This window comes from Phaethon aethereus (genome assembly GCF_964289735.1).
Source record: "Phaethon aethereus genome assembly, chromosome: Z".
Lineage (NCBI taxonomy): Eukaryota > Metazoa > Chordata > Aves > Phaethontiformes > Phaethontidae > Phaethon > Phaethon aethereus.
In genome coordinates, this window is record NC_138577.1 from 27,576,051 (window position 1) to 27,600,402 (window position 24,352).

The following is a 24,352-nucleotide window of genomic DNA, read 5'->3' on the forward strand; positions in this document are numbered from 1 at the left end:
AAAGCAAAACCTTTGTTTAAAACAGTTTAATAATTACATTTTACTGACCACAAATGGTTCACATTGACTAGGAGATATTAACTGCTGCTGGCCAACAGTTACAGTTCATTAGAAAGTCAAAAGTAGCAGAAAGAATGCAAATGCAAAAAAAAAAAAAAAAAAAAAAAAGAAGGAAAAATGCATGCATCAGGAGGAAGAATAGCTGTGTAGATAGTGATGGTGATGGCTGGGACTAAGGTTTGGGGCTTTTCCTGCCCACAGATGCCTCTCCTCACAGATGATTGTTCCTGAGGTCTCTCAGCTGCATTCAGGGACTGCACGTGGCTTCCTCTGATTCTCTCCAAGTGACCTTGGGTAGCTTGAACATTTTTAATAGCTACAGCGGTTTCGGTTCATTAATCCAGATAATTTTGACAGAACTGTGTTAAGAGTAAGCACACGTGCAATTATACCAGCCTTTTTTAGGGACTGATGACCTCTTGTGCGATCTGAGAGCTTTTGATTAGCTTAACTCTTTAAATTAGTTTAGTCAGAGCCAAAAGAGCACATCTTGCTGCAGCCTAAGGCACATGAGGAGAGAGGCTTTGGGAAAACACGAACCTGAAGACTTTCATTAATTTAATGGGTCACTTATTCCATAATCCTGAGAGAGACTTGGAGTTGGATTTTTGAAGAATTAGTAACTCCTTTGCCAAAGTGGGAGTAGGGGGAGGTTGGAACTTCTGGACTCACATATACGGGACAGGTGGTGGTTACTCAGGAGAGCAGAAGTCCTTATGAGGAAGATAAAACTGCAGCTGTAATTGTGGAGATTGTGGGAGCTCACTACAACAAGATGCCACCATCCCCTCTTGTCTCACCTTTGCTTACAGTGACCCTGCCCATTTCACTGAAACAGTAGGTCTTTGGTAATGCCAGTTTGGACTGAGCAGGCTGAGGAAGGACCATGTGAGTGGTTTGGTCAATAATAAGACAGAGATGATAAATTCTGGTGGCATCAGTGATGACAAGCAATAGCGGACAGACTCCTTTTGCAAGCACAGGTTGAACCGTAAAGTGGATGCGTTTTATGGCTCTAATGTCACTACATTAGATAAGGAATTTGCAGAGAAAAGAAGGCAAGACATCTTCTGAAAATGTAAAGATTAACTTATTTCTGAAGTATGGGTGTACTAGGAAACACTTGGCCATCCCGGGCTGAAGCTCTGTTTATAGCGAAATACTGTCTTTGAGCAGAGAAATCTGTTAGTGCATCATGGTTTTTTCTGCTTCTTTCCCAATGTCAGGAATGGAACAGCAAACCAGTTAACCTGTAAAGGATAGAGTTTCCAGGGTAAACTTTCTAAGCAGTTATCATTAGGCACAAAAACATTGAAACCAAAATGCCCACCAGGAGCAAAATATGCAATTTGACTATTCCTTTGAAGTCTACAGTTGTTTCCGTTCTGCATATGAACAGCTCCCTTTTGAAATTGCTGAGTTACGTGTGTATATTCAAGGATTAAATGTGGCCTGTACAGCTAGATAGTTGCCAAGAGGAGAGATTTCACAACTTTAAGATTCAGGAAATACGATCAAAAGTGGCAGAAAGTTCAAGGATGATGATGTTGGAGAAAGGTTGGATCTTGCCAAGAGGAAATTGCTGGTGACCTTACTGAACTACCATGGTGTCTTGCAGGCGTATTGCAGAGATTCCAACACGGGAGCAATTAGAAGAGGGCATGTTTTGGCATGTAGCTGGGAAAAAAATAAATCACAAAGTTGGAATAAAATAATCATTATTAAATTAAAAATGTTGAGTTTAAGTGCTCCTTCTTGTCACTCACTTGAATGTAGTATTGATGTGACAAAATGAAGGAGGAGCAGAGGAATATTAGGCCCACTGTAAACACTAGGATTTTTTGTGTTTATTTCGAGAAAATAGATGCAGTTTTAGCCAGCTTAACATCCTTTTTGTTAAATTCAGCAATGTGTTATTCAGCCATTACCTGTCACCCAGCAAAAATGTGAAAGAAATAAATAACAAATAAAAAATGACTCTGAAATACTCAATCAGCAAGTATGTTCTCTGCCATTTCCCTGTCCTGAAAATATAACCTATTGCTGAAAAACAGATTTATGAAAACTGGTTAAAAATGCTGCTTAGATCATTAAAGAGAAATAAAATTATTTATGTAAACATCCATTTTTCCTCATTACCTGTGTTGGTATGTCACAATACCTTATCAGATAATCCCTTTCCTCCCTTGTAAGCTTGATTGCATTTAACAAAAGCTGAGGTAGCTTTTGAGAGAGGCTAGGACATTGCTGAATGTGCAAGACTGACGCATTTTCCGCCTTGTCCATGCATGCTGAATAAACTTATGTGTTTCATTTAATTGTCATCCCTAGGAGAATGAAACAGCCTACAGGAGACAGAATAGTTGCAACCGATCACAATTAACCTTCCCCCCTGCTCCCCCAGAAGTTTAAGACTAGTGCTATAAAGAGTATTATTTTCTTTACTCTTTTATCAGTGTATTTGGTTTAGGGAATTGTCATATGGAATTTCAGTTTTTGTGGTTTACGTGCTTGGTATAAGATTTAGCTTAGGGACAGATACTTCTTACTGAGGTGTGTGCTGCCCTTTGTTCAAATGTCCGGTGTGGTAAGTAATAACTAAGGAGTTTTGTTTCATTTTTATGTCTTCATGCCAGCAGACGTGTGTTTCATTCTGCTAGTGAACTGAGCCAATATATTCTGGGTATAGCTAGGGCCCCAAGTGATTAAAAACTCGAGTGACTCCTCTCAAACAAAAGTGATGTGAAAAACAGATGTAAATCTGTCCAATTGCCAGAATCAAGTCATAGTTTGCACTGTGTAAAGCCAGTGCATGTGCCTACACTTAAGAAGAAGGAAAAAAAAGACATCTGGCTCGTAGCAGATGAAATGTAAAAGGCATAGACGCACAGGAGGAGTTGGGCTATTGCTGGATGAGCAAGGCTCCTCTGAAACGTTCCTGACACTGAGAGGTGGCCCGGCCACTCCTGCTGTTAGGAGCAGACTTCTGAATGCCCTGCCTTGAGCTTTCTGCCGTTCCTGGGTTGGTGTTTCGACCCGGGGCTGTTTTCGCTGGCTGCGGGCGGTGTTGTTGGAAGATGCCCATATGCACTGCCTTCCTGTGCGCAGGCTCGGCTGGACCGTGCACAGCCCTCTTCTTCCTCCTCCGTTTTTCTCCCAACACCTTTCCCAGCTGTATCCTGATGTGCTAAACCACTTAAATTAACTCCAAATTGCCCTGTTTACTGTGTGCCAGAGAAGTGACAGAAAGCAACAGGAGCAGTCTCCCCTCAAGTAAACACCAAGGAAGAGGGGGTACAGATATTAGGATGGAAAATGTGAGTTCTGGGCACAACCCTGAGGCTTTAATGCCTGTATATTAGATCATTTGTCTCTGCTGTTTGCATGTAATTCTAAGTTTTGGCAGCTTCATATCCCTGGAAGTGGGTTTTTTGGGGTTTTTTTTGAAAGGGAAAAAAAAGGTGTTGGGTCAAAGTAGTCATTTCTTCCCTCCCCCTCAGAAGGCAAAACTGGAGAAAGGTGAAATAACAGTCCCCTGGGGTTGGCAGCCTTGCCTGCACACCCTGCACTGAAGTCGGGGACAGCTTGTCTTGTTCGCAACTCTGACCAGCAATAGAGCTAAAACTAGTTTTCTGCTGGCTCCTGTGCTCACATGTTGGAATTGGATCCCCTTTTCTTACCTTGCAGCGGTGGCCTAAAGTACAAAACCAGCAGGCCTGAGGTTAGGTATTTTCCATACATGTGGAAGTATGGATGCGTTAGTTTTGGCTGATAGCTGCTTATACAGGGAGTCCCTCAGCACAGTAACAGTGGCCTGACTTCCTGCTTTTTTCCTCCAAAAGCTGCTATAAATATGCCGCCTAATTAGATCCATAATGTTGTTTGGATAACAGCACTAGATTTGTTCTAAGACAGTCACGCTGCTTCCAGAAGCGGAGGAAGAAACCCAAATGTATTCAAAATAAACTTCCGAATGCTTTTACCGAATCAAAACACCTAGCAGTTGCCAGCTATTGGAGAGTCTCTGCACTTAGAAAATGTAACCCTTGAAAGTCAGTGCTCCCCAGCGTGCCCGCGATCATTCATCAGTCCTGTCCAGTCCTCCTTTTATTGAGCGTCTGCCTACCATATGGACATACCTCTTCTCTTCGGTGGGGAGAGAGGGGGGATGCTCTCGGAAACTGCACACTCTTCTGAGCGACATTTACGGCACTTACTTATTGTAAAGGAAAAGAGGGAGCGTATGGGAGGGACTCCGCTGGTACGTTTAGCAAGGAGAGACCGCCTTCCTTCCGCTCCCATCTCCACAAAGGAATTAATCTATTAATGAGAAGCAAGAAACTGGAACAAGTAACAGGCGTTACTATTGACCATATTTCCCCTTCAAACACTTTGTGCACATATTTCATGGAGATTACATGCAGTCGATGGCTTTAGTATGTCCGCAGCCTTTAGTTTCAGAAGCAGTAGGAGCTTAAAAAGTTCCTTTTTCTTATTATTCTGAAGATGCGTTAATTTATATTAATAAATTGGATAACATATTGGAATGCCAAAATCTGCATTATAAAATAAAACAGAGCTGGGTTGTTTTCTGCTCTGTACTCACTTTTAAAATACTGTGTGACTTTAGACAAGCCTTTCAAACAGAGCTTGGCATGGTTTACGTATCAGACAGATGTGCACTAGATCAGCTTACTGCAGGGGCCCATGAGGAGAAAGTTCAGGGTATGGAAGTTTTCTCTTGCAGTTTCAGAAAAATTAATCAGTTCAAAAAAGTAGGAGCTTAAGCACAGGTGAAAAACAGAATAAAAATCTGGGGCATGCCAATGTTGGATTTGAAAAGTTCTGTAGATACAGCGAGAGTATGGGGCAAGTATTTTGTAACAACTGTTTTCAGGAAAAAAGCTCTAGGTGTTTGTAGCCAGGAGCCAGAAATGTTAGTCTAGGTCTTTACAGACTCTAATGGTTGGTTAGTTATTAAGCACCAGTACATGATAAATGATTAGTGACTTGGGTTGTGATGTCTAATTGTATTTATATGATCCTAGATGCTTAAAGTTAAGTTTTCTTCTTACTTTGTCCTTGCAGATGCATTACTTCAAATGCTTTCTTTGTGCTGTGTTCTGAATAGGATAAAAAAGTGGTTGCATAGTCAAAGACTTTCTTGGCACACAGCACTTGATTTTTCTTTTTTTTTTTTTTGACTGATTCCTAGTTGTATACTTCCTTTAAATGTTGATTGATTATTTCTTGCTCTGTGGTTATATGAGTTATATACATACAGATCTGTTAAACTTTTGGATAGCTATTTTTAAAAATGAACCTAGGTATCCAAGGGAAGTTATGTATTTAAATTTTTTAACCTCATTATCATAAAATATTTTGCATGTTTATTTTTTTTTTGTGATACCAAGCAGTTTGTCTTTTGTTACTTATTGCTGAAATTTATTTATGCAGAATTTGTTGTGCTGAGACACAGAATGCAAAACATTCCAGAAATACTTACCCTGTTGGATTTCTGTGCTGAAAGAGTGTTTTTAGTTTTCTGTTAAGACTTATTTTTCTTACAGTAAATAATTAGTTACTGCTGTATTTTCCATAGTATTGTTGTAAATATTCTTGGATCAGTCTTTGTTCTACAAATGCCAAAAACAATTGTTAAACCTACCATGATAATTAGGATTACTAGGACACATACTTAGGATTACAGTTCTGCCATTGTAACTGAGGTTTATAATACGTATCACAAACTTAAAGTCTCTGGAGAGCAAGAATGTAAGGTTTAGAATAAATAGAAGTTCAGGACAGTTTATGCGAACCCTGAGTATTTTTATGAGGTATTCTTACTGTCTAAAACAATTTGCCCACTAAATGTAGTCAGCAAGGTTTTTTCTTTTTCTTCTTTTTTTTTTTTTTTTTTGTAAGGAGACTTATGAGTCATTCCTTATTTGGACTAAGAAAATACAAAGACTGAAAAGAAATATTGGAGTTAAAACTGCTTAATAACAGCACCAAATACAGTCCTGGATGAATTTGTGGAGAAATTCCAGGAATCTCTCTCCGAGGAACTTGTCTAGAACAATTTGCCAGGCACGTCAATGGAACAGCGGGGTGTAGCTCAGTTGTGGTCATAAGAAGACTGCAGCAACCTGAGTGGTCACAAGGGAAACAAAAAAAGGATGCTCTGTTTAAAAAAAAAAAAAAAAAGTTACTTTGCTATAGTACAATTGAAACAAAATCTAGCCTATTAGAAGAAAATAAGTAGCTATACAGCAAGGCAAACTGTTGCTTTTGAGTAATATACCAAAAATGCAAAATTATTTTCTGTATTATTAAAAATTTTTAACTTACCCACTTGCGTCCTACATAAGAGCTGGCAAAAAAACAGGGAGGGAAATCTTTAAAGTGAAGTCTCGTTTCTGGCCTATTTGCAGAGAAAATAGCACCTCTATTCTAGAACATTAGTGTAAGGCAACATGAGCAGAAGCTGCTAAGATAGTGTGTGCAGGTAGTAGAAGTTGCAGAAGGGAAGTCACGTGGGCCACTTGTCCACATGGTGAAGAAAGTTAGCATGTTGGTCATACTGTACTTAAATGTTTTTTGGAAACTCTTCTTACAGTGTTTTTCCCACCATCCAAAAAATAAAACACAAAGGTCTCTCTATAACTTTTAAAATAAGTTTTTCATTCCACTACATAGGCAATAATGATATTTGTGCCTACAACTGGGGGAGATGAAGCTTACTTTCTTAGAAAACTGGCCTTATGCAGGACTTGTTTCCACTTAATTTCTTCTCCCAACAATAACTTCCAAGCCAGTTGATCAATTTAAACTGAATTTGTCAGAGGTGTGAGCTCTGACGCATGAAATTTTGACAAATCTATTAATGCATTAATATTGCCCCCAAGTTCAGTAACCACTGTGGACTTGTCTTTGCAAGGAATGCGCACCGGTGAGAGATATGATCCTGGTAAGGACATTTGTCAGGGTTCATTCTTAAGTCAACACTTTTGCCTCTTTGGTTTTTTGGGTTTTTTTTTTTAATTTTCTGTTGTCTAATGAGTTATAAATCCCAAATGAAGCTTTTCCCGTAGCTGAGTATCTATTGCTGATGTGGGTTATCTCCGTAGTATGAAGCAGACTGTTGCTTCAGTTCCAGGGCAATTCAATGAAAAAGTGAGTTCATCTGAAGACTTCAATCCATACATGCTTCATTAGTTATTGCTGTCATAATTGTTTTATTGCTCACTCTTATTGTCCAATTGCCTTCAAAAAGGTTTAGTCATTAAACTGTTTACTAGTTACATACATCCCACATCACTGCATACATATACTGGCCTAGTCAGAATGTTTGGTAGCTGGCAACTCTTCAGAGAAGTGTTTGGAAGAAACAGAAGAGCCTCTCTGTTTACTTTTGTTTATTGATTCCTTGAAGAACTCCTGCAAAACATCTTTGACAGTTTACAAAGTGCAAATTTAACAAATCAGACTCTTTCTCATGTATATGACAATGAATATTAATGACAAAAGCAGATGTTTGTGAGAAAGAAACATTGGCCTTCATTTTTAAAGATATATTCAAGATGCACAAGCTTTACTTTGCTTTTATTTTGCTTATGTTGAAAGGTTCTTATTAAATTAAATTCCTCTTCATTACCTTCAACAAAAAACCCACAGTAGTTGGAAAGACTGTCACCTTCTGTTGTACAAAGATTTTTCAAAAAAAGATTATATTCTCTGATTTTCTGTGTGGGAAATGTGTCCTCTTTCCATCCAAAATCTTTTGGGAGGGACATACTACAGATTTTTATTTTAAAGTACCTTAATGTGAGGACAGCATTGTATGGACTTTAAGGTGGGCGAGAAAGTGATTAGATGTAAATAGCTGTATGAGAGTGAAAGAATGTAGAAACAGTCCTATAAGAAGTGATTTTTTTCTTGAAGGCATATTTAGGCAGTTGTTGGAGTTAGAAGAAAAATATTTTTTTTTCACATATTTTAATCAAAACAGAAGACAGAAATTCTCACTTCAAAATTTTATTTTTGCTATACCAATGTGTGGTATCTACTGAGGATCAGCTTTGCCAGTACTTTAAAACATATTCAAGGGGTTAGGGTACTGTGCATGGCTATTTTGAAGACAAATGGTATTTCATCTGGAAAGCTTTATATCAATCTATTTTATCAGGATGCATGTCCCACAGATACATTCATATGGAGAAACTAACATAAAATGTGGTGGTGTTTTGGGTTTGGAAGCACTGCCTTGGTTTTGCAGGGTGGGAGGGTAGACCTACTGATTTTGTTAGTATAAGTTCCAATGAAATTATTCAGTCTGGCACTTTTTTTTTTTTAAAAAACACGTTCAGATCCTACCAGATTCCTACTCCTTGGATACAGAAGGACAACACAGAATTAAAAGAGAATTATGCTAATCACATGAATCACGTAAATTGGCAGAGAATGATAATATTAGAGATGAGCCTGGGTTTTGTACCTAGGGACTCTTTTGACCAATTCCTGACCCTCAGAAGTATTTATTGCCCTTAAGAAACTGTTTGATCTGTGACTACGTGGTTCGCTCAGATAGAACCTTTGCAGGTTCCCTCCCCAGTGCTTACAGCTGCCAATGTGCTTCCGTTGCCCTTCAGGATTTTCGCTTTCCCTTCCATAGCAGGAATGACACCTCTTCCCAAATCAGTGCAGCATGTCGTTGGTGCTTATGATACAATTACTACATTATACAGATTTCTGCATAGCCAACAAGGCTGATGTTGATTCAAGGGTGCACAACTTTGATCGAAACTACCGTCTAAGGTAGCCAGGATGCTTCCCTTTCTCTCCTTCATTCTTTTGTTTTGCCATTTACCCAGCATAGGTCTTCTGTGCATTTTGTTGTTGGTGATGGTAATGCTATGACCTCTGTTTTGGCCCATACTTGTATTAGCGAGAATGTCTTTCCACAATGTTCTCTTTCAATGTCGCAAACTTCAGCTTGTAGAAGAAAATTCTGTCAGAATGGAAAAAAAGGTACCCCTTCCTTTAAAATAACACACCATGATGGGTGTGATAAAAACACTGTGAGAAAATAAAGGTAGCTATCAGAGCTATCAAAAAATATCAAACGCCTATCAAAGCAAGCCAAACCAAGCAAACCACAAAGCTTTTTAAAAATGGATGATGCTTCCATTTAAGAAAACAAACAAAACTGAATATATAGCTAGGTAACGCTTATGCCAAGTACCATAATTTCTAACTATAGCCTTAGTCTCTTCCCTTTCATCCTTTCTTTAGGGACAAGATCTGGTTTGTTTTATGATTTTTCTAATGCAGATAATACATTGTGGGTACTACTGAAGTCTAAATCATATAGATGTAATTACAAAAAAGTTTCTTACAGATAGGAAAAATATGCTCACTACATTTTCCAGACTATTTCACTATTATTTTTAATGAAAATCATATTTGATGTTTGTCTCCAGGAAAGAGATAATTGAAGTGTCATGCTTGGGGGAGGCTTGTGTTTTCAGCTGAAGTAGCAAGGCTGCAGCTTTAGTAATAAGAAATGTTATAAATCAGGGCCTCTAGTTGTAGGTACCTTGATTCCAAAAGCTTTGCTCTGGAGACTGTCTGCTGAGATTAGGTATTAGGATGAGTCATGGAGAGAAACAGTTGCAAAAATGGATGATAAATCATTCCGGAAATATTGCTTTGAAGTGGATTTAGAATTGTATATGAAGCCAGTGTAGAACATGAAGGAACAACGATCCTATTTGTCTCTCACCTAAGCGGATATTAAATGTGTGGTTTAAAGTACCAGGAGTTTCCATATGGGCTTTGCAGTTTGTTCCATATTAGAGATACTTTGCTAAAATAGCATGAGGAGTTATTAAAGAATAGTTTATAAGGGAGAATATAAGGGTGGCTGTACCTCCACAGATGAAAGATTCATCTAGCCAAGCGTCCCCTCGCTGCAGCACTGCCTGGCAGCACGTGACTAGGAAAGAGTATTGGGACTCACCGCTTGTGCCTTTCACCAAAAATTTTGTGGAAACATTCTAATGAATGGAAGTGGAAGTGGAGTGGAAACTGGTGGCTCGTGGCTTAGACGGGTTTACTCTTCGCTGGGTGAGGAACTGGCTGGATGGCCGAGCCCAGAGAGTTGTGGTGAACGGCGTTAAATCTGGCTGGCGGCCGGTCACAAGCGGTGTTCCCCAGGGCTCGGTTCTGGGGCTGGTCTTGTTTAATATCTTTATTAATGATCTGGATGAGGGGATGGAGTGCTCCCTCAGTAAGTTTGCAGATGACACCAAGTTGGGTGGGAGTGTTGATCTGCTGGAGGGTAGGAGGGCTCTGCAGAGGGATCTGGACAGGCTGGATCGATGGGCAGAGGCCAACTGTATGAGGTTTCATAAGACCAAGTGCAGGGTCCTGCACTTTGGCCACAACAACCCCATGCAACGCTACAGGCTTGGGGAGGAGTGGCTGGAGAGCAGCCCGGCGGAAAGGGACCTGGGGGTGCTGGTTGACAGCCGGCTGAACATGAGCCGGCAGTGTGCCCAGGTGGCCAAGAAGGCCAACAGCGTCCTGGCCTGTATCAGGAATAGTGTGGCCAGCAGGAGTAGGAAAGTGATCGTGCCCCTGTACTCGGCACTGGTGAGGCCGCACCTTGAATCCTGTGTTCAGTTTTGGGCCCCTCACTACAAGAAGGATGTTGAGGTGCTGGAGCGTGTCCAGAGAAGGGCAACAAAGCTGGTGAGGGGTCTGGAGCACAAGTCTTATGAGGAGCGGCTGAGGGAACTGGGGTTGTTCAGTCTGGAGAAGAGGAGGCTGAGAGGAGACCTTATCGCTCTCTACAACTACCTGAAAGGGGGTTGTGGCGACGAGGGTGTTGGTCTCTTCTCCCAAGTAACCAGCGATAGGACAAGAGGAAATGGCCTCAAGTTGCGCCAGGGGAGGTTTAGATTGGATATTAGGAAAAATTTCTTCACTGAGAGGGTGGTCAGGCATTGGAAGAGGCTGCCCAGGGAGGTGGTGGAGTCGCCATCTCTGGAAGTGTTCAAAAAACGTGTGGATGTGGTGCTTCAGGACATGGTTTAGGGGACATGATGGCGCTGGATTAATGGTTGGACTTGATGATCTTAAAGGTCCTTTCCAACCTAGTGATTCTGTGATTCTGTGATTCTGAAATCTTCAGCAGTTTGTGGCTGAAGAAATTCCTGAGACAGAGGCGATGTCTTTTCATGTAACCACTAGCAGGTTTTTTTTCATCTTTAACTTCCCCAGTGGCTTTCTGAACCCATGCAAGCTTTTGGCATCCGTCGTATCCATCCACAGCTGTATCTCAGGGGGAAGGTATCTGAACACAGAGAGCAGGTACCCATTTTGTCTCCTGCTCTCTAGACATGTCCTCGTAGGTAAGACTAACTAAAACTTCAGTTACAGTCCTGTGGTGGTTGTTCATACCTTTCTTTCTGCCATGTCTATACCTCAAGCAATCAGTGGGTTCTTGTTTATTCCCACCTCACCCCCTTTTTGTTATTTAGTGGTTAGCTTAATATGTCATCAATACAGACTGCATTATGATCTTTCATTATTATGTAACTTGCTTGTCTTTAACAAATTCCTGATATTTGAAGTCGTAAATAATATTTCAGACTGTACAGAAGTCATTATCTATAACTTTGAAAAATGCTGTCACTCATGTATAAGCTGCCAGTGACACATCAGCTCTGTTCTGCCTACCTAGAAAGGAAACAAACCTCAGTAATCAAAGCAAAAACCATCCTTTTCCCTTCTTCAGCACTTTTTTGGTAAGTCAGTCAAGAAATGAAGCAGAAAGGGTCTCTTGTATGTAAATTCTTCAGGGAGAAGGAAACAGTAATTTTCTAGCAATGTCAAAATAAGAAGTCAAAATGAGTGGGATGAAGCTTGTTTCATATGTTGATTTTTTCATTTACTTATCAGATGAGCTAGAAAACCAAGATTTTTTTTCTTTTTTTTTTTTAACTTAGTGTACTATCTCTGGATGCTGATATCACACACGAGTTTTTACAGATATTGTTAGACAGACTCCTTGTCTCAGGGAATTTATTGTAAAATGAAACTGGCACAATATGAACATCGTCAACTCAACTACAGAAAGTAAAGAAAAAATAAGTGTAATAAAGATTTGACTGTAACACAGGACATGCATACTTTTCTCTCTTTATTCCTCAAAAAGACAATCTACTTCTATAAGTGCCTTGCTACTTCGTCCCTGGTAGTCTCATGTGCTAGTATTAAACTCATATGGACAGTAAATAGCTTGTGATATGAAGAAGATATTTAACATACTTAAGGTTTGATCCTACCGTATGTCTAAAACTCTGTATGTCCAAACTGTGATCTGATACAGTGTAGATATCTTTTAGTCTAAGGCCACCAAAGGTTAAAAGCTACTGAAAGTTCTGTCGCATGAGTATCCCTGACAGGAATTCCTGTTTACACTTAGTAGAAGGAATTGTCGAAACAGATTTTTTTTTTTTTTTTTTTTTTTGTAACAGGCAATTGTTTAAATTCTCAGATCTTAGTGCTCAACATTGTTGTGTGAGGAATATTGGTAGCTAGTATTTGGTTGCCTGCCTTTCATACTGAACACAATAAAGCTTTTTATTTATTTATTTTCAACCCAAGACTGCTGGACATAGAAGCAGCCCTACTGCTAGAAGCTAGTTGCGCCACAGAACACTTCATGCTTTTCAAAAGTGCTTCATTTAGCTTAGGCTTTCACCTTTTAAAGTCTTCACAGAGACATTCACTAGTTTATTTCTTAGCAGAACAAAAAGAGTTTTCTGTGTGCAGTAGAAAGATGTTCACACTTGGGGTTTGCGTTGATCCCCAATGAATGAAACAAAAGGAGATCAGTTTGTTTTGTTGTGGTTACAGTAAAGTTCTTCCATAAGGTGTTGGACATGTACTTCTTGTTTCTTCCCTCAAATTCCCATTTTTTAATCAGCAAACACAACATAAACATGTCAAATTACAGTGAATGTCAGTTCAACAACTACTATTTGAAATAATTCTAACCTCATTAAAATGCACAAAAATTATGCTTAAAAGAATTGCCATCAATGACTTTTCTAAGATCATTATACTAGGTTTGAACAACTGTACAGCAGTACTAAAAGTAATTTCAAAGAATCATTAATTCTCTTAACTTCCGGAATCTGGGTTTTATTCTAAGTGTGGAAGCTTGGTCAGATAGAGTTAAAAAAGAGTTACATGAGCTATCTCTAATTCATGTAGGTATTTCTGAGTTACTGTAGTCACAGTTCAACCTTTTCTGTAACCATAACCAAGGGCAATGAAGCTGGTGAGGGATCTGGAGCACAAGTCTTATGGGGAGCGGCCGAGGGAACTGGAGTTGTTCAGTCTGGAGAAGAGGAGGCTGAGGGGAGACCTCATCGCTCTCTACAACTACCTGAAAGGGGGTTGTGGTGAGGTGGGTGTTGGTCTCTACTCCCAAGTAACCAGTGATAGGACGAGAGGAAATGGCCTCAAGTTGCACCAGGGGAGGTTTACATTGGATAATAGGAAAAATTTCTTTGCTGAGAGGGTGGTCAAGCATTGGAAGAGGCTGCCCAGGGAGGTGGTGGAGTCACCATCTCTGGAAGTGTTCAAAAAAACGTGTAGACGTGGCACTTCAGGACATGGTTTAGTGGGCATGGTGGTGTTGGGTTGATGGTTGGACTTGATGATCTTAAAGGTCTTTTACAACCTTAATGATTCTGTAATTCTGTGTGATTCATATTATATGTTGTTCTCACCAAACACAATAAATTCAGTGTATTTCTGAATCACTTGAACTATTTTAACTAGTTTAAACTCATTTTGTTAGGGCTTTGTTTTTCAGCCTAAGAAACTGTCTGTTTTGTGTGACATTACAAATCCATGTGGCTGCCTCAAAATCTAGGAAAAAAATTGTTCTAAACTAGGAGTATGGGTGTTGTTCTGACACTGGCATAACAGTTTCTGCTTTAAGTATAACTTATACTGCTTTGGAAAACAGTGTATTCTGAGTACTAGTGATGGCATCGATAGGAAGTCTTCTTGTGGTCTTTAAAGTAGTTGGAACTAAATTTTTGAAGTCTTGATCCTGGAAGCTTTGGATGTCTAATGATATTTAGAATCAATGTCAGAGGTTGCGCTTAACAAAGTCTTTCTAAGTCATTGGCTTGTAGTATGGTATTATTTCTGCCTAGCAATAACTTTTCATTGTAGTAATTTGTAAGACTCTGGCAAGGATTAAATTACATTTGTGACATTCTCTGAACATGTGGCACATTGTATGAACACTTCACAGCACTATGCAAGTACTTGCATGACATGCCTATACTGTGGAAATATTTTTTCAAATGGATAAATAACTGTTGTGGGGAGGATTGTTCTGTTTCTTTGTTACAAATAATTGCTTTTAATTACTTGTTTTCCAGATAATGGAGGACAGACTTTGGCAGGTGGGAATAACTGGCCACTGAGAGGAAGAAAATGGACCCTCTGGGAAGGAGGAGTGAGAGGAGTAGGCTTTGTTGCAAGTCCTTTACTGAAACAAAAAGGTGTAGAAAATCATGAACTCATCCATATCTCTGACTGGCTGCCAACGCTGGTGCACCTTGCTGGAGGACAAACCAATGGTACTAAGCCTTTGGATGGCTTTGATGTTTGGAAAGCTATCAGGTAACTTGCATGTCAAATCACCGGGTCAGCATTCTGGTATGAGAAGAATTTAATCAGCCCAGAGAACAGAGCTGGAACCGGGAGGGGAATATTACATGTTCATTTCCCTAAATAAAGGGAAGATGTAAGTGTAGTTAACTTTGCTATCTATGAGAGAATTATCCAGGTTGCAAATTAATCCTGTTCACAGGGGCAAAACCATACAGCTTTAACTTGGTATGTTGAATTTAGCAGTGTGGACACAGCAATGCACAAACATGGAACACTTTTTCAAAAAGCTCTGTTTTCCAGAAGTACATTAACTGATTTTTCACAGCACAGAGTACAAGTTAGTAAATTTTGTTGGGTGTCTCTGCAGTATTTGTCTGGAATTGAACGTGTGGGAAATTTAGGGAGACGTTAAACTCACTGAGCACGGATTCCGCTTCGATGGTGTGTTAGCTCCGTGCTGGACCTTGTCAGGCTAGCTCCAAGTGTGACCATTTGAATAAGGCCACATCATGCCTGTCCAGTGCCTCAGGAAGCCTGTGAACTTGAATACAAAAGTAGACCTGACTTGGTTCCTGAGAGGTCGTGATGTTGTGGCTGATTTAAGCAAGCTGAAGCACTCAGGAGTGCAGTGCAAACATGCTTAGATGGCTGGAAAAACGAGGCAGCTTAGCTCCAGCTGGGTTGGCACTGGGACAAAGCGAATGACTTTTACTGGGCCCTCTTTGACTCTGTGCATCCTGTCATGCTGTCTGGATTAACTGGGGTATCCCAAACCCCTTTAGTTCAGGTAATGGGGAGTCTGCTGTGCAATAAAAGAAAAATTAGTAAAGTCCCATACATTTTTCCTCTGGAAAAGAGTAATAAAAGTGGTATCACAAATGCTGAATGCTGGGGGCTCTGGGCACATCTGAGTATTTGCTTATTACTGGTGTGTTGGGCTCAGCAGTGTAGGATAGAATGTAAAAGAATAAATGAGATGTGCGTTAACTGGTAAAGGTGATTTTTTCACTGGAACAAACTATCAGAAGAAACTCTGGTGTTGCTCCTTTGTGGTGTCTTCAGGCAAGACTTATATTCAGCCAGTCCTTCATCTTTCAAAGGTTTTCTTTTATCCTAATGTTCTTTTATACATGGATTACAAAGTTCTTAAAACCCGAGTTTCTGCAGAATTTTAAACTTCTGTGACCAACCCTTAGTTTTGCAAAAATTGCATAGTGACATTGGCTTAAATTCCTTTGTTTCTCCCTCTTCTGTGCTGCATATAATGTATTCATTGATGGGGCTAAATCCTATTGTCTATGTTCTTAGAAATTATATTTATTTTAGTTGATCTTTGAATACAGTTTTAATTTGCATAAAATCATTTAGGACAGAAAGTTTAATACTGCTAAAGTAGAATAAAAGGATGAGCAATGCTATTTCCTATATGCTGTTCCTCTGAGAATTTTTGTTTTGTTTCTTTTGATACTCTTTGTTAGGTCTTATAGCAGCCAAACAATATAATATTAGGTGTGTTACAACCTTTTCTCCCCTTCTGAGGGTTCCCACCCCAGCTTGCAGGAGAAACGTAGCTATTTTTCTGGAATGTTCTACATAGTGCATTATGATAGACACTGATTTATTTTTTTGTCTTAGTATCCTAGACTGTAAGTTACAGGAGTTCGTTCCTAAACAAGCGTGAGCAGCGAGTGTTTGGGTTAGGGGTTGAGATGAGAAATTGAGAGTTAGAGCAGGCAGAGTTGAACCCATCTACCCATCTCTGGTTAGCCCTACGTAGACCTTGAAGTAAAAAAATACCCACCAAAACAAACAAAAAACAAAAAAACCACCAAGCCCCCCCGCAAACCCCATATCTTGAGTTCAGAACCGTTTTGTTTGTACGTTTAGTAGGATTGCCTGTTTTGAAACTGCTAAGCTTCATTTCTTTTTTAGTGCTGCCCCTGTTTCTGAGGAGGTATGGGGTAGTTTTCTGTACTAGCTGGACTTTGCAGAGAGCTCATGGCCTTGTGCCCAGGTGTACTGTCTGGCTCTCTTCCAGGTAGAACAAGATAAGGATGTGTATAATTGAGGCCAGGGACCATTAACTGCCAGGAAGGAATGGAGACTCCTGTCCAGCCAGAGACAGTAAAATGTTTTACATGCTGATGTTACTGTGGGAAAACTTAGCATCAGCAAGATCCTGGGGTGCTACTAAACCATAGACCTTTCCTTCAGCTACCAGCAGAATTCCTGCCTAATTCAGGTTCAGTTTCAACCAGGTGTTCCTTGTCATGGACTGATCTTCTCAGATCAGGTTACTTCAGCAGGAAAATTATATGTGGGGAAAGATAGGTACAGCTTTGCATCCCCTGCAGTCTCCTGGCACTTGAATCATATCTCTTCGTGGAGGAACTGAATGCAATGTTTACTGGAACTACTAGGAAACAGGTGACCTCCAATATTTTCAATATTGTCAAGTGGAGGGCCTCTGTCCAGAGGGGAGAAAAAAGTCAGGTTTTGTGAACTGTTAGGCTGCTCTTTGGCTGACCTCGCAGCCAAAATGTCAAATTTCACATGATCTTCCCATGAAATCAGGAGAAATGAGTGTATTAAATTTCATGATCATAACTCAAAAGGTCACTTGAATATTGGATAGCAAACAATGAAGGCACAGTGCCCTTTTGGTGACTTCTGATGGAAAGTTCAAATACGTTGCTCATAATGAGTGAAATTAAATTTTGCTAAGATTCTACCTCATTGGAAAAAAAGTAAATTAATAGCCAATCACTGTGTTACATCTGTATTTTGTTCAGCCCAGTTTAATACAAGTAGCTGCATATGCTTCTTGTGGGCTTGTTGTTGGAGTTCTTTTGTGGACTATAATCCTAAGCCTACTGTTTCATATGTGTGTAATTAGAGGGGAAAAGGTTATAAATTTGGAACCTTGATTTAGATATTCAAAAGAGTACTTGAAACAATGAAGGTACTCCCAGAAGTCACAAAAATATTGGATCCATTCCAGTATCTGTCTGATCTCTGTTGAAAAACCGTCAGTTTTCAAAGGATGTGTTCTTAATATCATATTTGTGTAATAAATAGAAATAATATAATTCTGAAAATAACTAAATATAACTATATAAATCCTAATATAGATCATTTTATAAAATATTGAAATTACATATACATGTTGAAATCTTAAATAGAAATTCTGAAAACCTAAATAGAAATTCTGATATCCTAGACCAAAATGAACTTTCTGTAATGATTTTAAGACTATTGGTAGTCCAAATTAGGAATTGCATTAACATGACACTGACTGGATGAATATTAAGTTCTTGTAGTAAATAGAAGTGCTGAAGGACACATGTGTGAACCACTGTTGATTTCATGCCTCCTCTATTTAATTTTGACGTGAAGAACCAGAAGAAAGTTAACGGTTAGGAGCAAATGGCATGAAAAGATAAATTTCAGGAGCACATGTTTCTTGTGGACAAAAATATCTTCTTTTGCATTCTTTTTAGCTAGCTATACTTTAAGTTTCTTTCATACAATGCATGAAACTGAGGAAGTACAATGCTCTTGTTCTCATTGTTTGAACTCCTTTTCTTAGGTAAAAATTTGCGTGCTACTTAAAAGCTCTTCAATAGGGACTTTGAACTCAAAAGCTTGTCTGCTTTTCCCAATTTGATCTGCTGACCTAGTAGTGTAGGAAATACTGTTGCAATACTGTATCAATGAGAGACTTAATAGAAGAGGAATGTGATTTTATTTAAAATAGAAGCTGAAATAAAGCAGGTTTTACTCTCACTCTCACAGTCTGACGCTCTCACTCACCAAAAGGTGGGTGTTCTAAGAAGTCTGCCCAGCATCCAGGCACCAGGGCAGGGGTTTTCAAGCCCTGGTGCCATCTGGCAGCCAGGCACCACGATGCTTGTGATCAGATGTTAGGCCCAGGATCTGCTGAGACTGTGCAGAAGTCCAGGGACGCCAGTTAGGAAGTCCTTCTAACATCTTCAATGTTCTTCTTAGGTTGGTGACCATGCACAGGTTCTGGTTATGCCTTTTTGTACCCTTTTGGTGTTGCTTCTCTGTACTGTCCCACATCTGAGAGTCACCAGGTGACATCACTGTTTTGTCTCCCCATGTCTCTGTCCTGTGAAACTGGCCTAGATGTGTTGGGGTCCTGCTGACCTAATGTGGGTGTCATTAACACAGGCTGTTATGAGACCTCTTTCCCTGCCTGTGCGTTTGTGCTGTTGTCTCCACATGCAGGTCTTCCCAGTCTTTGTTCACGACAATCTTGACCTTTTCTACAGTAAAAGATAGTAGGCCACCACAAAAGCTTTTCCATCCAAAATTTTATTGCAGTGTACCTTCAGACCAGTTGTTCCTAAACTTCATTTTCCTCCAAGTACCTTTGGAATTAGATTTAACTTCCCCTTTAATGTTTCCAGCTTCTTTTTGAAAATAACTTACGATAGTAGCATTGTACCAACCCATCTTTGGCTATCCATCAGACCACTGCAATCTCAGGTATAAGCCTTCTACATAAATCATAGTAGACTGCACTTTTCTAACACCTCAGATTACCACAGGTAAAACTACAACATTGCTGGAACCTCTAACACCATGTACATATTGGAGATTACATCTAAAAATATAGGGTAATATCATTAATTTATTTTACAAAAATAGTAACTGAGAATACCAAGAAAAAATAATGGAGAATTCATGTTTAATTAAAATTAAACACTAAAATGCAACCAGTCAAGGTGTCTAAACCATACTGCATGTTTCTGAGCAAGTATCTCAAAAGGCATTTGCATTTCTAAGAAACATCTGTTCTCCAGATGCTTGCTACTCTATTGAAACAGAGACACGAGGCAAAATAATTTTACTTATGTATAAATTTTCCCAATGTTGATACATTGTTTTGATATATTTTTGTTTTCAGTACTGAATATCTAGGTTGTCTGTGCTCAGAAAAAAGATTTTGTTTTGCATTAGCAGGAAAATGGACAACCAAACCGTACAGTACATGAAGCAGTATGATAGGAACTGAGAGATTCAGGATAAAATGCAGTAAAATACTAATATTTCTTCAAAGCTTGTTAGCAAGCATATGTTTTCAAGTTTTACTCATAGATTTTGCAGGGCAAGTTTCCGTTTTATATTTGTGTAATGTTGGAAATACCAGAATTGACTACATGAGTAAATGAAGCAAGATAACTTGAATTCTTGTGTATCAAATGGTTACATTAATTTTAGGAATTAAACAGCTGTTTGAAAAAAACTTTTCATTGTTGTGGTATAAATTAAGGCTGAAGAAAGAGTGATATAAAGCCGAGAGTAATGTTTATCTCCAGCATATCTGAAATATAACCATTTTAGGAAAGCGTGTACAGATATAACCCAGAGAAATACAATATATGGCAAGGTTATAAAGGCTCAGATTTTGTGGAGTGACACCGAGGATGTTTTTGTGCAAGATAAACATATTTACCCTGAAAATCCTTGGATTCCTTCCCAAGGACACCTTCTGCATATTTAACAACATCAACAAAAAAAGTGAAAGATTGCATGCGGATGTTTGTTCACGTTCCTAAGGAGTAATAGATGTTTCTGTATGTTTTAAAAAATTTGCAAAGCAGAAAACAGAGCAATGTTGCCAGCACAGACTCGCTGATTCTCATACCAGCTCTGAAGTTAGTTTGTATGTTTTCATCAAGATGTTCTTACATAGAGGACTTTTTTGGAAAACAATACCTTGTAGCTGCTTAATTAAATAGTCAATCACACATGGTAGAATAATAACCACGCAAAAGAAGTCATTCTTATTTTTAGGGAGAGGAGTAATATATTAGAATATTGGAGTCTAAAAATAAAGACTCTAAAATTAGAGCATTGTAAGATATGGTTGCACTGGATGTTACTAAAATACAAAGGCAGGATTCCCCAGGGAATCTTACTGCTTTCTCATTCTAGCTCTGTTGGCTAGACTATGTTCCTGATACAACATGTCCTTGGCAGAACATCCGCCATGGTCAATCTGTTGTTGAGGTTGTGTCTTTTGAGGGAACTAAGGTCAGCGTGGAGCTCCATCAGTGGGGAGGGGGACAGAGTGTAGGCACAGAGAAAGGGAGCTCCGTTGCAGGTGTAAATTCTCTACTTGCTGTCCCCAGGACATTGCTTCTGTCTTCCTGATGTCCTTTTCTCTCAGCCAGCCGCTTTCTTCGACGTACAGTGTGATCTTCTTTTCTCTGGCTATTGTTTTATGAATGATTTATGCTGTTTTGTGTGCAACAGAATTACTGGATTAACACCCAAACTGAACAAGCAGTTCAGTGCCGGCTGATAGTGCTACAGCACTTAATACAGTAAAGCCATAAGCTTCAGGGACTATATCTCGTGATTATGTATAAATCACATTTCCAAGTTACGAATACCAATATTCTACCCCAGAAAAAAATGGATTCAATAAAAATGACAACTGCAGCATGAAAATCTTACATGAGTGCTGGTGTAATCTTTACATTTTGTGTTCCAACTGCTGCGCAATAACATTTGTAGCCATGTTTAGTGTACAATGTCCACCCTCTAGTTTAAAAGCCCTAAAGGAAATGATATGATGGTAATACTAGTCTGCCTGAACAGCATGAACATGCTTGGTTCTGGCTTTCTCCTAACGTGGTACTACATGAATATTGGATGTATAAGCAGGAGAAACACATAGGAGTAAGTTACTTCTTCCTTCTATATTTGACCCTGGTGGAAGATCTAGGTTACTTAGCATAATTCTAGTGTTTGCTTTGTTTTAAAAGGATACTGAAAAATCTAGATACAGCTCAGAAACTGAAAAATAAGGATATGCCCCCTCCAAGCAGTTACTGCAGAGTCATTCACATGCTGCAAATTTGCATCCTAGTTTAACTTGTGCTAACTGGTTCATCATACCGTTACCTATGAACAGATGGCAAAAGGGACACTCGACCACAGCTGTAGGTGGAGCGTCTAAGAGTCTACTAAATCTAAGATAAAATTTGGTTAATAAGGCAAGGCATTCCTTAGTTAAGAGTGTGACTACTATAGATATGAGTCTGTGTGTGTGAGTTAATCTTTCACACACATTTTGTTAAAAACATTTTTGTGGCAGTTTTTATACACTGAATTACTAACACTGTTGGTTAATTATTGTACTTCCTTGGTACTACTCCAAGGCTGCATTATCTGAATACATTTAATCTTTCATCCAATCCTCCTTGTTAATTTTGTACTTATGCAAAACATGTAGCATCCAGAAACAGTTTTAGAAATATAATGGAACAATATTTGTTTTAGTTAGTTGTTATTGAAAATTTTAAATTAGAGGAAAATATTGTTTAATTATATATTTTATATATTAAAATAACAGCCATTTTTGAGGGTTCCACTAAGTTTTATATTATCTGATTTTCTTATTCCTAATGTCAAATGGTTTAGGGGCCCTGGCTGAATTTTTGAGTCTTACAATGAAGCTCCTTAACAAAAAGAAAACAATTTAAGTTATTTGTAAGTTTCTAAAAAGATGTGTTTAGGTTCACTGTCAAATAATAAAATATTGTTGTGTTGTGATGTAGCCAAGGTTCTTTCTAATTACGTCTTCCTACTCATGTTGCCCTTTATAAGGAGTAAATTTCTTTTACTGAGTTTTTTAGGACTGGGATTTACTTAATTTAGAAGAGTTATGGGTAAGTTCAGACGCTCATTCCACACCATCCCTATGTAGTGAATGGCTAGAAAGAGGGATGATTTTTTTTTCCACAAGAAGGTTCAGAGTATCTAAGTAATCCTTGTGACCTCAATTACAAATTGAAGATGTGTTTTTTTTCTGAGGGGTAGACAATGCCTCTGGTCTTTTTTTGAGACACTCAGCCAAAATACTTTCAGCACTCATTCAGGTATGCAGAGATCATAGCAAGTGCCATGCCAGCTGAACCTGCAAAATTTGATTTTTAAAATTGATTATTGTAAACCCCTGCTTTGGTAGGGCCAATTCTGTATTTTGTAAACTTGTCAATAATCTCACTAAACATCAGTGAAGTCAGGGAAGACTGATAGGGGCAAAAGCTGTTGCTACTAGGCTGGAAAAGAGCATTCAGATTAAAGTTCACAGAATCACAGAATAATTAAGGTTGGAAAAGACCTTTAAGATCATCAATTCCAACTGTCAACCCAACACCACCATGCCCACTAAACCATGTCCTGAAGTGCCACGTCTACATGTTTTTTGAACACTTCCAGAGATGGTGACTCCACCACCTCCCTGGGCAGCCTCTTCCAATGTTTGACCACTCTCTCAGTAAAGACATTTTCCCTAATATCTAATCTAAACCTCCCCTGGCGCAACTTGAGGCCATTTCCTCTCGTTCTGTCACTAGTTACTTGGGAGTAGAGACCAACACCCACCTCACCACAACCCCCTCTCAGGTAATTGTAGAGCTGATAGCAATTAGTTTATGGTTGTAAGTTCATTCTGTACGAGGATGACAAAAAGCCTTAAAATAAAACATGCAGAATCCTAATGACCTGTAGAAGGAAATTAACATTTCCTTTTGAAATCTCTCCTAGTGAAGGAAGACCTTCCCCCAGAGTGGAGCTGCTGCATAACATAGACCCCATGTTTGTGGATGACTTCCCATGTGAGTATGCTACTGATTGTTCAAGAGTTATTAAACATACAGTTTATCTTCTGAACACTCCTTCTTTTCCTTAAGTGAAGTATTTCCTGCTAGGCGAAACAAAATAGAGTAGGTTACCTTCTGCTTTTAAGTAAATAGCTTAAAAATACAGAGACATCATCCCCCAGGTGCTGTAAGTACTTACTGAATCATGACCAACACGCACTTCTTAATTGAGAGAGCTCTGAAGCTCCGCTGAGTAATGAATAAAATACTCTGCGACATGGAAATGTTGAGGTGCAGCCATGTGCGTGAGGTGCATAGGGAGGCACACTGCTAAAAAAATCCTACCAAATGCTGTCTTCAGTGCTCTGGGTTGGCTGGTAGCTCCCAATGAACTGCTCACCCTAGCATGTCTTGATACATCTGTATAGTATGACCTTGCAAATGGAAAACTTGAGTTTCTGAGAAGCTGAGAAGTTCCAAGCCTTGCGATTGCTTTTGTTCCATAGTCACATGGGTTGGATCTTTAATGCCATAATCACATGAGCTGGAGCTTAAGCCAATTCTATGGCTCTTTAAGCACTGTCTGTTTTATGATTCAACTTTATTAGTTTGCTAAGGACTACAGACTTTTCATGATTTTTTTCATGCAGAACAGTGGAACAGGTCCTTTCCAGTGTTTTTATAGCATTTCTGCATTTCATTAAATGAAGAAGTAAATCCAGGCAGAGGAAAAGTAGCAGAGTGGGGACAGTTATATTTTTTCCTGCAAGATACCCGTCATGCTGTAGTAACCTGGGTGGAAAGGGGTATGGTGAACTTCTGCAATGCACATCTGGTTCTGTGATGTTTTCCTCAGAAGGAGGAACATTGTGCCTATCTAGTGCTTGCTGGACAGCACTGCCTGCAGACAATTCCTACATACTGATGGAATTAAGGTGTAG

At 39.2% G+C, this 24,352-nt stretch overlaps 1 protein-coding gene across 1 annotated transcript in view; it reads left to right on the forward strand.

The window, feature by feature from the left end:
- Window positions 1-24,352, forward strand: part of ARSB (arylsulfatase B) — a gene marked incomplete at both ends in the record, with an annotated part of 65,929 nt that overhangs the window by 18,917 nt on the left and 22,660 nt on the right. Inside the window, 2 exons of the mRNA XM_082013253.1 lie at window positions 14,535-14,778; window positions 23,356-23,426. Of these exons, the coding sequence (XP_081869379.1) occupies window positions 14,535-14,778; window positions 23,356-23,426 (315 nt within the window). The remainder of the gene's footprint in view (window positions 1-14,534; window positions 14,779-23,355; window positions 23,427-24,352) is intronic.